At 45.4% G+C, this 15,117-nt stretch overlaps 1 protein-coding gene across 1 annotated transcript in view; it reads right to left on the reverse strand.

Moving 5' to 3' along the window:
* LOC133378954 (uncharacterized) overlaps positions 1–15,117 on the reverse strand; it is a 56,408-nt gene that overhangs the window by 26,569 nt on the left and 14,722 nt on the right. Inside the window, exons 8-9 of the mRNA XM_061613565.1 lie at positions 11,954–12,148; positions 11,493–11,722 (exon numbers count right to left, since the gene is read on the reverse strand). Of these exons, the coding sequence (XP_061469549.1) occupies positions 11,493–11,722; positions 11,954–12,148 (425 nt within the window). The remainder of the gene's footprint in view (positions 1–11,492; positions 11,723–11,953; positions 12,149–15,117) is intronic.

The following is a 15,117-nucleotide window of genomic DNA, read 5'->3' on the forward strand; positions in this document are numbered from 1 at the left end:
TATTAAAACATTGCAATTTGGTAAGACTTTTAAAATGACATATAGGTTGTGGCTTCTTAATGGTGAGGTACAGCACTTTAAATCCTCCCCTCGGACAGCAAAATATATTATTAATTTACTTATTTTTTGCTTTTAAAAAAGGTATCTATGCTGCTTCCCAAGAGCAGGCTGGGGTAAGAATTGCAAAAATATGAAGACAGACAGACTAGAATGCAGCTAGAACGATTGGCTGCACATACAAGCTTTAAATGTATGGTGTGTACTCAGCCATTAAATACAAAAAAATCAGTTAAAAAATCCACAACCCAGCCAACTGTTTATCTCCTTCGCACGATGGACAGCGTGCAGAAGTGCTGGCCCTACCCATTCTCAACACAATAAGACCCCCAAATCCTTCCTTTGCTGTGTTTTTCTCACGCTCAATCTTGTCCCCACTCCCCAGGCCAAGGAGAAGGCTGCCGTGCAGTCCCAGATGTGAAACACGCCAAAGACAACCACCAACAGTGTGGAATTAAGAATTAAAGCAAGGCACAAAACTGGGGGCTTGAATACCAGGGTTAGCGAATGTGGTGCCCTCCAGATGTTGGTTGACAACAACTCCCATCATCTCTGACACCTGGCCACAGTGGCTGGGGTTGATGGGGGATGGAGTCCATCAACAAATGGGGAAGGCATTGTTATAGACTGCCGTCAAGTCGATTCCGACTTGTGGCAACCCTATGAAGAGGGTTTTCATGGTGAGCGGTATTCAGGGGTGGTTTACCATTGCCTTCCTCTGAGGCTGAGAAGCAGCGACTGGCCCAAGGTCACCCAGTGAGCTTCATGGCTGTGTGGGGATTCAAACCCTGGTCTCCCAGGTCATAGTCCAACACCTTAAGCACTACACCACCACCGTGTTACATAGCAAGAAATCCAGAATGCTAAGAGATAAATGCTTGAAATGTATTTATTCTTGCATACACACACACCATACATTTAAAGCACGCTGAAAGCATGTTATTTCCCCCCAAAGAATCCTGGGCACTATAGCTTTTTTTTAAAGTGTACTGGTAATTGTAGCTCTGTGATGGGTAAACTACAGTCCCCAGGATTCTTTGGGGTAAATAATGTACTTACAATGCATCGGGTGTACACTACTCAAATTCAACCCCTGCCCTTCTCCAAACACCAAGGCCATCAATGGCTACTAGCCACAATAGCTATGTTCTCCTCTCCCTCCACTATCAGAATATTAATTGCTGGAAACTGCAGGTGGAGAGAGTGTGCCGATGGGCAGCTGACCTGTTTCGTGGCTTCCCTTTCTGGCTAGCCACTGTGAAAACAGGATGCTGGACTAGGTTAAAGAAAGGTCAGGCTGTTCTAGGTGGGAAAACAACAAACAAAAAAGACTTGCCTGGAAGTCGCAGCCCCTTGCTTAGATTGAAAGCAGCCAAAAGCTTAAACAGCCCCACCCCTCGCTCAGGAAGGAAGCCTGCCTTCAAAGGAAGGAAGCCTGAGATAATACTAAAGAGTTAAGCCCCAGCTGATAGTTGAGCCATCAGCCTCAATTAACACATCATTGGCTGGCAGCAGTAGCTGGGAGGGACCAGCCACACATATAAATTCAGAGCACCCTAGCAAGGGAGACTGCTCCACGAACTAGAGGGAGCCCCAGCTGATGAAGCATCAAGGCCCCAGCTGACAAAGTGTCAAGGTGAGTTAAGCCGCAGAGCAAGTTTGGCAGCAGGGCAAGGAGGCAAGGGCCCCCCACTCTGCCTGTCTGTTCCCTGACCTCAACTAAACCGCAGTCTCCAACCCATTGACATAATAAACCTTAAACAACACTATGCAGGTAAGAAGCCAGCAGGGGTGTGGGGGCTTTCCAGTGTTTTGCACCGCCTGCAGCATGTACGACTATCTGCCTGTTGGACAGAAGTCGTGGGTGTGCTCTCGGTGTAATGAGCTCCTAGCTCTCCGGGAACGACTTCATTTCCTTGAGGCCAAGGTGGCAGACCTGGAAAAAATGAGAGAGGCAGAGAGATGTGTGGAGGAGGCCTTCAGGGACGTTATACCTGTGTTCCACTCCAAGGATGATAGCTCTTCTGCTATCATGGAGAACAATGGTCTCGGGGAAGGAGAGCATCCAGCCAAGGAACAGGGAAACGATCCCTTAGAAGGGACCCATTCCTTGGGGGATGAGCAGCTATCCTCTCATGCCGAGGATATATCTCCAGGGGGTGGAGGGATCCTTGTAGTGGGTGATTTGATCATTAGGAACATAGACAGTGGGGTGTGTGATGGGCGTGTAGACCGCAAGGTGTTTTGCCTGCCTGGTGCGAAGGTTGCGGATATTGCCCGTCGTTTAGATAGTTTGGTAGACAGTGCTGGGGAGGAGTCAGTGGTCGTGGTGCACGATGGCACCAACAACATGGGGAAATGCAGCCGTGAGGTCCTGGAAGCAAAATTTAGGTTGCTAGGTAGGATGCTGAAAGCCAGGACCTCCAAGGTGGCTTTCTCTGAAATGCTACCGGTTCCACGCGCAGGACCAGCCAGACAGGCACAGTTTAGCAGTCTCAATGCGTGGATGAGACTATGGTGTCGGGTGGAAGGGTTTGGATTTGTTAGGCACTGGGGAACATTTTGGGACAAGCCAGGCCTGTACAAAAGGGATGGGCTCCACTTGAACCAGAATGGAACCAGACTGCTGGCACTTAAAATTAAAAAGGTGGCAGAGCAGCTTTTAAACTGACTGAGGGAGGAAATCCGACAGAAGCTGAAGAAGGTCCGGTTTGGAATAAACCTCCCCCCTGGGAGGACTTCCCAGGAGAAATCGCTCCGCCTGTGCAGCCTCTGAGACGAGCTCCCGTCTCAGAGGAAGCTTTTTCAGTTATAAAACTAGTCAGATTTTTTTTTGACTGGAAATAACTTTCTCCCAGGTAAGGGAGAAACGAAGAGATTATCCACAGAAAGCTTCGTTTTGTTTGCTGGACTGGAAGGCAGCCAGCAACGTGGAACGGAGCCAGGGAATACCAACAGGCTCTAACTGATTAAGCGAGCCGTGTTTTTTTCTTTGAAGAAAAACGGAAATTAACAGGCAAGCATCCTCCTGTCAATTATAATCATTTTGTTATCGTCATTGCAAAAGAGATTTGTCAAAGAGTTAGCAACAAAGAAGTCCTGGGTGAGTTATAACTTTCTGTTTTACATACGGAATTAAGGAGGAGAAAATCAAAATAGCCTATCTTTGTTTTTATTGCAAAAAGCTGGCATGGAATTGAGCATTTTAAAGATATAAACGGATGAGAGGCTGCTGATTAGAAGAGAACATCTGATTTATTTGACATTTATGTATTATATGTCTGGGACTATTTTTCTGGTCTACTTATTTTTTGGCGAATCTGCTTATTCTTTATGCTACTAGCCATTTGGACGCTGTGAACTAAATTTGTTTTGGACATATAAGAGATAAGGCCATTCGTGCTGTCTACAGGGTGATGTCATCTGGCTTGCAAGATTAACTCATTGGTGACTGGAAAAAGAAACAAACTGTTCTTTGCTTGAGTACAGTGACTATATTGGAAGGGGTTTTGTTCTTTTGGTTTCAAGAATGACAATCAAGAAGGTCACTGAGACCCTGGATGTTCAGGAAGGGTTTCTCTCTCTAAATATGTTTCAGAAAATAATGAATGAGATCAAGCTAACGAAACAGGTGCTGGGACAGACTAGGCAAGAGATGAAAATTGAAATTGGCAAAATAAGACAGGAAATGAAAGAAATTCAGGATTTTATAACTGGACAAGAAAAAGAAGATGAAAGAAAGATCATAGAGAAGGCTCAAGACGTGGAGATTGGAATAGATTTACTAAATATGGACCTGGAAAAAGATTTGGATTTTTTGGCTATGATGGATCCTATAAACAAATATTGCTATTTGGAATCTAGAAGGAATTGGTGAAGAGATTAGAGATAAAGATATTAATGGCTCAAAAAAATTCCTGGATTGGAAGGATTTGATGGAACTTGAAATAGAGAAAGCGTATAGAATTAATTCCAGATATGTGACAATGGAAAAACTCATAAGAGATGTGCTGGTGCATTCTGTAAAAAAGAGGAACAGAGACACAACTTTACAACAACATTTCAGTAACACATTCAGAATTGATGGCAAGGAAATATTTGTGATCAAAGAAATTCCTATCAGACTCTTATTATATGACTATGGCAGCAGGATTATTGGGTGTGCAAAGATGGAAGATGGACTCAATATTGATAATGGGAGAAGAGCTATTGAAATTATTGGACTTAGTAGACCTGATGAGATAGATTAATTGACATGTTTATTTGGAGAAAAATTGATGGATATGTATCTCAAGGATTAGTAACTTCTCTTTGACTTTTTGGGGAAAGAATAAAATGATGTTAATGAGATTTGATACCAATCAAGATAAACACTGGAGGAAGTGATTGCATACTTTTATTAAGAGACAGGTTTGTTATATATCATAGACCTATAGCTAATCTACAACAAATCGGAAGTCAATAGTTTTTATTGTAATAGTTATTAATTTGTTTTGTTTGTTTTGTTTTGTCTTTGAAAAATTTGAATAAAGATGAATTAAAAAAAAAAAAAAAAGAAGGTCCGGTTTGGAACAAACCTCCCCCCTGGGATAAAGACCAAAGAAATGATGAAATTATAAAAGGGGTAGGCCTAGAAGTAGGCATTGTGAGAGCAGGGGCACAGGATATCAATTCAGAAGGGCAAAATTACCACAGGCCAAACCACAAGTGCCAAAGACACTTGAAGAGAGACACTGCTTACAAGTGCCTGTACGCTAATGCTAGGAGCCTCCAAACCAAGATGGGAGAACTGGAGTTTTTGGTCTTAGAGGAGAGCATTGATATAGTGAGCATAACAGAGACCTGGTGGAATGGAGAAAACTAGTGGGATACGGTTATCCCTGGATATAAACTATATCGGAAGGACAGGGAAGGACGTATTGGTGGCGGAGTCGCTCTATACGTGAAAGAAGGCATTGAATCCAGCAAGCTCGAAACCCCCAAAGAGGCGGACTCCTCCACAGAATCGTTGTGGGTGGTGATACCATGCCCCAGGAGGGATTTAATTCTGGGAACGATCTATCATCCCCCTGATCAAAATGCTCAGGGAGACCTTGAGATGAGATATGAAATTGAGGAAGCATCCAAACTAGGAAATGTGGTAGTAATGGGTGACTTCAACTACCCAGACATAGACTGGCCGCATATGTGTTCCAGTCATGACAAAGAAGCAAAATTTCTAGATATTCTAAATGACTATTCCCTAAACCAGTTGGTCATGGAACCGACCAGAGGGACGGCAACCCTGGACTTAATCCTCAGTGGGGACCGGGACCTGGTGCGAGATGTGTTGTTGAACCGATTGGGAGCAGTGACCACAGTGCTATTAAATTAAACATACATGTAAATGGCCAATTGCCAAGAAAATCCAACACGGTCACTTTTGACTTCAAGAGAGGAAACTTCACAAAAATGAGGGGATTGGTAAAAAGAAAGCTGAAAAACAAAGTCCAGAGGGTCACATCACTCGAAAATGCTTGGAAGTTGTTTAAAAACACTCTATTAGAAGCTCAACTGGAGTGCATACCGCAAATCAGAAAAGGTACCGCCAGGGCTAAGAAGATGCCAGCATGGTTAATGAGCAAAGTCAAGGAAGCTCTTAGAGGCAAAAAGTCTTCCTTCAGAAAATGGAAGTCTTGTCCGAATGAAGAAAATAAAAAAGAACACAAACTCTGGCAAAAGAAATGCAAGAAGACAATAAGGGATGCTAAAAAAGAATTTGAGGAGCACATTGCTAAGAACATAAAAACCAAGAACAAAAAATTCTATAAATACATTCAAAGCAGGAGACCATCTAGGGAGGCGATTGGACCCTTGGATGATAAGGGAGTCAAAGGTGTACTAAAGAACGATAAGGAGATTGCAGAGAAGCTAAATGAATTCTTTGCATCCGTCTTCACAGTGGAAGATATAGGGCAGATCCCTGAACCTGAACTAACATTTGCAGGAAGGGATTCTGAGGAACTGAGACAAATAGTGGTAACGAGAGAGGAAGTTCTAGGCTTAATGGACAATATAAAAACTGACAAATCACCGGGCCCGGATGGCATCCACCCGAGAGTTCTCAAAGAACTCAAAGGTGAAATTGCTGATCTGCTAACTAAAATATGTAACTTGTCCCTCAAGTCCTCCTCTGTGCCTGAGGACTGGAAAGTGGCAAATGTAATGCCAATCTTCAAAAAAGGATCCAGAGGGGATCCCGGAAATTACAGGCCAGTTAGCTTAACTTCTGTCCCTGGAAAACTGGTAGAAAGTATTATTAAAGCTAGATTAACTAAGCACATAGAAGAACAAGCCTTGCTGAAGCAGAGCCAGCATGGCTTCTGCAAGGGAAAGTCCTGTCTCAGTAACCTACTAGAATTCTTTGAGAGTGTCAACAAGCATATAGATAGAGGTGATCCAGTGGACATAGTGTACTTAGACTTTCAAAAAGCATTTGACAAGGTACCTCACCAAAGACTTCTGAGGAAGCTTAGCAGTCATGGAATAAGAGGAGAGGTCCTCTTGTGGATAAGGAATTGGTTAAGAAGCAGAAAGCAGAGAGTAGGAATCAACGGACAGTTCTCCGAATGGAGGGCTGTGGAAAGTGGAGTCCCTCAAGGATCGGTATTGGGACCTGTACTTTTCAACTTATTCATTAATGACCTAGAATTAGGAGTGAGCAGTGAAGTGGCCAAGTTTGCTGATGACACTAAATTGTTCAGGGTTGTTAAAACAAAAAGGGATTGCGAAGAGCTCCAAAAAGACCTCTCCAAACTGAGTGAATGGGCGGAAAAATGGCAAATGCAATTCAATATAAACAAGTGTAAAATTATGCATATTGGAGGAAAAAATCTTAATTTCACATATACGCTCATGGGGTCTGAACTGGCGGTGACCGACCAGGAGAGAGACCTCGGGGTTGTAGTGGACAGCACGATGAAAATGTCGACCCAGTGTGCGGCAGCTGTGAAAAAGGCAAATTCCATGCTAGCGATAATTAGGAAAGGTATTGAAAATAAAACAGCCAATATCATAATGCCGTTGTATAAATCTATGGTGCGGCCGCATTTGGAATACTGTGTACAGTTCTGGTCACCTCATCTCAAAAAGGATATTATAGAGTTGGAAAAGGTTCAGAAGAGGGCAACCAGAATGATCAAGGGGATGGAGCGACTCCCTTACGAGGAAAGGTTGCAGCATTTGGGGCTTTTTAGTTTAGAGAAAAGGCGGGTCAGAGGAGACATGATAGAAGTGTATAAAATTATGCATGGCATTGAGAAAGTGGATAGAGAAAAGTTCTTCTCCCTCTCTCATAATACTAGAACTCGTGGACATTCAAAGAAGCTGAATGTTGGAAGATTCAGGACAGACAAAAGGAAGTACTACTTTACTCAGCGCATAGTTAAACTATGGAATTTGCGCCCACAAGATGCAGTAATGGCCACCAGCTTGGATGGCTTTAAAAGAAGATTAGACAAATTCATGGAGGACAGGGCTATCAATGGCTACTAGCCATGTTGGCTGTGCTCTGCCACCCTAGTCAGAGGCAGCATGCTTCTGAAAACCAGTTGCCGGAAGCCTCAGGAGGGGAGAGTGTTCTTGCACTCGGGTCCTGCTTGCGGGCTTCCCTCAGGCACCTGGTTGGCCACTGTGAGAACAGGATGCTGGACTAGATGGGCCACTGGCCTGATCCAGCAGGCTCTTCTTATGTTCTTATGAACCTCTAGTCCAATCTGGCAGGGCTTGGCTTATGTCATGCTGACTCCAACCCCTTTCTTTCCTGTTCATCCCAGATCCTTTATTTATCTAATTACTTTGCTGGTCAATGACCGAAATAAATTAATTATCATTATTATTATTATCTAATTACATTTATATCCTGCCCATACTCCCACTAGGAGCCCAGGCAAACAAAATACTAAAAATACTCTAAAACATCATAAAAACAGACTTTAAAATATATTAAAACAAAGCTTCTTTAAAAGCATATTTAAACAAAACATCTTTTTTAAAAAAAGCTTTAAAACATCTTAAAGCAATTTCAACACAGATGCAGACTGGGATAAGGTCTCTACTTAAAAGGCTTCTTGAAAGAGGAAGGTCTTCAATAGGTGCCGAAAAGGTAACAGAGATGGTTCCTGTCTAATATTTAATGGGAGGGAGTTCCACAGGGTAGGTGCTACTACACTAAAGGTCTGTTTCTTATACTGTGCAGAACGGACCTCCTCCGTCTTGCTAGTATTCAGATTTGGTTTATTGGCCCTCATCCAGCCCACCATCTAGTCCAGGCAGCAGTCAAGGGCTTGCATGTCCTCTCCCGATTCAGATGTTACAGAGAAATAGAGCTTGGTATCATTAGCGTAGTGCTGACACCTTGTCCCAAATCTCCTGATGACTGCTCTCAAGAGCTTCATATAGATTCTTTAAAAATCTTTAATTACAGTACCCAGGAAGGATGCAATTCACCTACCAGAATACCACACAATGGCTGGTTCCTGCACAGCTCAGCCAAATCAGGGGAGCTGGGTGGGGAAAGTATCTCGTGCAAGGACCTGATGCCAGTCCACTGGCAGTAAGGGAGATGGGGGGGATAAAAGGGGGGTACCTTCAGAGGGGATCATACTACAATTCAGGTTTTTTCTTGAGCAATGAGCCAGGTACTCTGCAGTAACAAAGTGGTCCTTACCTCAGACAGCATACAAAACCTACAAAAAGCCTAAGGAATATTTGCAAAGGGACCTGGTTTCACTTTGAATGGAGAATTACCACATTTCAAGGCACTTTTTAAAGTAACAGTTGTGTGTCCAAATGGACACCCAATCCTAGCTATTGGACACCCAGCAGACACCCAATGGACACATAAAATTTACTAAATGAACCAAGAACACAAATTCAGTTTGGAATCCACTGAAACACCTACTAGAGGAATGAAATTTTAGTGAAATTGAATAGAAACAGTGGAACATAGGGGCACATCACACAATAATTCTTAGGATTCTTACAAACCATCAGTCTTTCTGGAAAAACATCTCAACAAAATCTCTCTCCCTGTGCACTGTGATGTCTGGTTCTCTGAAATTTTGCTCTTTTTTTGGTAAGAATTCTGCTACAACAGAGCGTCGATCATAAGTTGTTCACCTCCGTAGCAGTCTTGATGTCCCATCCACATCTACTGTAGTCCCCAGTGAGGAGTCCAGTGCAACATCTGTTGCAACGTCTTGGGAATGGTTTCAGTTGATGCGGCCTGATGACGTAGACAAGGTGCTTGTGATGATGCGGCCAGCAACATGTACTCTTGACCCTTGCCCTTCTTGGCTTATTAAAGCTTGCCGAGGGGGTTTGACTGAGTGGATCCAGGGTGTGATCAACGCATCATTGCAGGAAGGACTGATTCCAGCTGCTCTGAAAGAGGCAGTGATCTGACCGCACTTGAAAAAGCCCACCCTGGACCCATTGGTTTGTGACAACTACCAACAGGTCGCAAATACCCCCTTCTTGGGGAAGGTGATTGAGAGGGTTATGGCGCAGCAATTGCAAGTACTCTTGGATGAACCAGATTATCTTTCCTCATTCCAGTCTGGGTTCAGGCCTGGTTATGGGACTGAATCAGCCTTGGTCACCCTGAAGGATGACACTTTTCAGGAGGACAAGGGGAGTGCAACCCTGTTATTCTTACTTCACCTCTTGGTGGCTTTTGATACCATTCACTATGGTATCCTTCTGGGACGACTTGGTGAGATGGGTATTGGAGGAACTGTTTTACAGTGGTTCTGATCCTATCCCCAGGGTCATTTTCAGAGAGTAGCATTGGGTGATTGTCTTTCGGCCCCCTGGCAGTTGTGCTGTGGGATGCCACAGGGTACCATCTTGTCCCACATACTGTTTAACATCTATATGAAGCCCTTGGGAGCGGTCATCAGGAGATTTGGGGTAAGGTGTCAGCAGTATGCTGATGATACCCAGCTCTATTCTGCTATAACATCTAAATTGGGAGAGGCCACTGCCTGGACTCGGTGGTGGGCTGGATGAGGGCCAATAAACTGAGTCTGAATCCTGGCAAGACGGAGACCCTGTGGGTTGGTGGTTCCCAAGTTCAGATAATTGGTCAGTTGCCTGCTTTGGATGGGGTTGTACTCCCTCTGAAAGAGCAGGTCCGTAGCCTTGGGGTGCTCCTGGATCCATCTTTGTCGCTAGAGGCCCAGGTGACCTCAGTGGCTAGGAGTGCCTTTTACCAGCTTTGGCTGGTAAGACAGCTCTGGCTGTTTCTGGACCAGGATAGCCTGACCACTGTTGTCCATGCACTGGTAACCTCCAGGCTGGATTACTGTAATGCGCTCTATGTGGGGCTTCCCTTGAGGTTGGTCCAGAAGCTGCAGCTGGTGCAAAATGACGTGGCGAGACTGCTCACTGGGGCAGGGTATCGCCAGCATGTCACCCAGCTGCTGAAAGAATTGCACTGGCTACCTATTAGCTACTGGCCTAAGTTCAAGGTTCTAGTTTTGGTGTACAAAGCCCTATACAGCTTGGGACCAGGATACCCGAAAGACCTTATATAAACCTAGTCAATCACTGCGCTCTACAGGTGACGACCTCCTGCAGATACCATCTTATCAGGAGGTCCGTTCTGCACAACATAGGAAACGGACCTTTAGGGTCATGGCACCTACCCTTTGGAATTCCCTCCCCTTAAATATTAGACAGGTGCCATCTCTGTTATCTTTTTGGCACCTACTGAAACCCTTCCTCTTTCAAGAAGCCTTTTAACTAGAGACCTTATCCCAGTCTGTGTTGGAATTGCTTTTTAATATGTTTCTAAACCTTTTCTTTTTTTTAACAATGTTTTAAAAAATATTTTAAAGATGTTTTGTTTTAATATATTTTAAAGTCTGCTTTTATGATGTTTTAAAGTGTCTTTAGTGCTTTTATTTGCCACCCTGGTCTCCTACTGGGAGGAAGGGCGGGATATAAATCAAATAATAAATAAATAAGCAGCAGTTTTTACACTGTAATTTGCCTTTTAATTCATGTATAGCAATTTATTTATTTATTTATTTAATTTCATTTTTAAACCGCCCATAGCGAATAGCTCTCTGGGCGGTGTACAAAAGATTAAAAGTACAGAAATACAAAATATCACAATAAATAAACTGAAACAGAGATTTAAAATTGTAACATTTTTGTAACAGAAATTGTAACAGAACAATGCTGTGTTCGCTCCCCCCCCCATTTTAGTTTGAACCACTTTCACCTCAATCCAAAAATCAGGGCTTGTACATGGAGAGGCTTCCACTGGCAAGCTATTTGAATTAAAGAATGGACACCCACCCAGTTAACAATGCCTTTAAAAAATGCCCTGCAATTTCCCTCCACATTGACACGCATTGAGCAGTTTCGCCTCCCCGACCCTTGCTCACCAGGAAAGCCCAGCAGGAGAGGGGTAGCTGCCGCCAGGAATAAAAGGGCCCCCGGAGAAGCCCCATTTCGACGTGAACCGCGCATCCAAGAGGCGCATAGACCCTTACTCCTATAGAAACTGTGAATCCGGAGTAAGAGCCTGGAACGGCCGAGATGAAAATATTCCACCAATAGGAAAACGGCCTGCAGATTACGGCACCGGTTGCTGGGTGCAAGCAGCTCCGGCGGGCTGTGAATTGGACTTAAAAACAGGAAAATGAAAGTTTGCCGCGCCTTTCCGGGAAACTCCGCAGGACTCTCCCTTGGCTTCTGCGGGAGGAATCAAATTATAATAATTTACTGTTAGCATAATTTATATAATAAATAAAGTTGGGGACGGGGACGACAGGTGTTAGTATGGGAGCGGAGGAAGTGGGGTCAGGTGTAGCTTGGAGGGCTCAGGGTGCATCGCGCGACCCACGCCGGGGATAAAACGAGTTTGGATTCCTTTTCGAGCGGCAAGTTCGAAAGTTCTTCCGAACACGGAAGTTCGGCCTGCAAGCAAAACCACTGCGCCGCGCACAACTTCTGCGCAATGCCCGGCACGCGGGTGGGTGGATCCGTGGCCGATGAAATGCTAAAGGAGTTGCCAAAATCAGCTTCGGTTATGTCCCACCTAGACAGCAGGAGGAGGAGAACGCTGCAGAACAATCGGTCGCCGTGTTCATTATTTTGCATCATCAGGAAAGCCAAATCTTTTTTTTTTTTTTTAGTAGCAAGAGGTGCAATGGTCTTTTAACAGCGATACAGTATAGCAGAGTAGATTTCGCAGCAGTCCCCCTTTGCTACTTCTCTCGCTCTCTCCCTTTTGTGATCCTCCACTGCCCCCTGCTGGCTGCTTCCCCACCGCTGGAAATCAGCTGATAGCTGAGAAAATGAACGGATTTGAGCCTAGTCACAGCCTAGTGTGAGGTAATGGTTAAGGTGTTGGACTATGACCTGGGAGACCAGGGTTCGAATCCCCATATAGCCATGAAGCTCGCTGGGTGACCTTGGGCTAATCACTGCCTCTAAGCCTCATGAAAACCCTATTTGTGGGGTCGCCATAAATCGGAATCGACTTGAAGGCAGTACATACGTATACACAGATTGGTGCTGTTGTTGTTATGTGCCTTCAGCTCGATTACGACTTATGGCGACCCTATGAACCAGTGACTTCCAAGAGCATCTGTCATGAACCACCCTGTTCAGATTGGTGCTAGAGCTGGAATATATAAAGACACACATACACTGTCAAAAGATTTTGCACATTCTCTTGCCATATATTAGGAGTTTTGGAGAACAGTGTCATTGGTATGGTCATTCATAGAATAGTAGAGTTGGAAGGGGCCTATAAGGCCATCAAGACCAACTCCCTGCTCAATGCAGGAATCCAAATCAAATGAAATGTAGCTCTATTTCTCCACAACATCTCAGTCAGGAGAGGCCAAGGTCTACTCTAATGTGCAGCTAGACACATTTTGTGCAGCATCAAACAAAAAAAATGTGCAGGGTGAAATATGTTTTTGTGTGGTTGCCAGGCCCGGCCTCTTCTGTATCTTTAAAAGTTGTGGAGGGGGGAGGGAGAATTCCACCTTGTGGTTTTTTCCCATTACAGGGTTGCAAGAACACCTGCACTTGGCTGACTTTCTCATCTCCTAAAGATACAGGATCAGTCTCAGGCCAAAAACCTGGCAACCCTAGTCCATATACAGAGGGCAGATTAGCATGTAATGAATTAAGTCTTCCAGTTGAAGTTGGCCACTGATACATAATCTATATTCAAATGGCACCTTGTTATAAAGTTCATCTAGGACTACGGTTGGCAATACTTGAAATTGCAGCTCAAAAGCATTTATTAGGGAAATATATACCTGAGATGGAAGCAGAGCCCCTTCCTCCTGCCTCAGGCACCTTCTCCCCTAGCAGAGGATGGAGGGGGCAAGGGCAGAACCATCTATTTCCTGCCATGCTGAAAGCACAGAGTGCTCAAAGTCTCTCTTTCGTGTACATCCATCTTCCCCATAGCACCAACCAACACTCCCCCACCCCACAGCTGTTCTTCCTTCAGTTCTTGAAGTGGTCAGCATGAGGAGGAGCTGAGAAGGAGGGGGCTTTCCTCAAATGCAATGACTGGAGGCTGGGATCTCCCTCCTGAGGCCTTGCACTCTCCCCCTCCCCTTCCCTGCCACTCACCTGCTTTGGGGCTCCTAGATGGCCGGGTTGCTCCCTGTGAGGGAGAAAGAACATGGAGTGAGCCTTGCCCTTAACTGCGCAGTTGATTAACAGTTCAGGAGATGGGTTTTGTTTTGAGGAGGCTAGACCTCTCTGAGGCTTCAGGAATCCCTAGGAGGCGGCCAAGCAATGCCAGCAGAAATGCCTCCACCGGCTGGCTCCATGGGATCTGCAGATGACTGCAATGGATTCAGTGCTTCTGAACACAGAGCCCAGCTGCTCTTTAGCTAATGTGTGCCTGATGGGAGCAGACGGTGCTCTGCTGCTTTGAAAGTTGGCTCCTCGCAAGGAGAAAGTGGGGTTGGGGGATTCAAACAAGGGTCAGGGAGTAGGACCTGCCTTTCTCCACTGGAACTCTGAACTGGGCAGGCAGAGAACGTCTGAGGGGCATTAGAGGAGACTATAGGACTTTGGAGATACAGTGAAGGGGAGATCTCTGTTCTTGAGTGTCCTCAGTGAGAGGCAGAACTTGCTGTGCCCTGTGGGATGGGATTGCCAAACACTTACCCTTGTCGGAGCTGTTAGACCCTCAATCACTTGCTGGAAAGGGGAAAAGGTCTGCAGAATGGGTGATATATTTACTGCTCCCTCCTTCTGAAGAGAAAGAGTCCCCCTTCCAGCTGGCACGCAGTTCCACTGCCTGGCTGACCCAGGGACACAGGCTGCTCAAAAGTAGCCCTCACTCTCTCTGAATGGTTTAACTGCGATCAGGACATCAAAAAGTGTCTTGCTTGCAGCTTCTGTTGCTTGCATTGCCGACTGATTGACACGGCACCGTCACTGTGCCTGGCACTTCACAGAGTTCAACGGGACAGGATCCTGCCCCACAGAGGACAGAAATAAGCCCCATCAGGTTTAATGGGAATTGCTCCCAGGTAAGTGTGGGCAGCAGTGGGGGGGGGCTGACCCTTGGCCCTCCAGATGTGGTTGAGCCCCACTTCCCACCAGCCCCAGCCAGCAAAGTCAAGAGTCAGGGATGATGGGAGCTGGAATCCAACCACATCTGGCCACAGGTTCCCCACCCCCCTGGTAAACAGGGAAGAAATGTGCCATTGTTTCTGGTACTGTACACCAGTGTAGGCTTAGTTGCAGGCAGCAGAACAGCAGAGCAGGAACTGGGGGGGGGGCAGCTTTTCCAGAGCAGGAGTGATGATGTCTCCCACCAGAGGAGACTCTCCTTGCTATGTGGACATGTCAAGCCACCTAAGAACGTTACAAGAGCTGCTGGATCAGGCCAAATGCCTTTCTAGTCCAGCCTCCTGTTCTTACAGTGGCCAACCAGAAGCCCACAAGCAGGAACCGAGCGCAAGAGCAAGCCTCCCCTCCGGTGGTTTCAAGCAACTGGTATTCAGAAATCCAGGGTCAGGCCAC

This window comes from Rhineura floridana, chromosome 3, assembly GCF_030035675.1.
Source record: "Rhineura floridana isolate rRhiFlo1 chromosome 3, rRhiFlo1.hap2, whole genome shotgun sequence".
Classification (NCBI taxonomy): domain Eukaryota; kingdom Metazoa; phylum Chordata; class Lepidosauria; order Squamata; family Rhineuridae; genus Rhineura; species Rhineura floridana.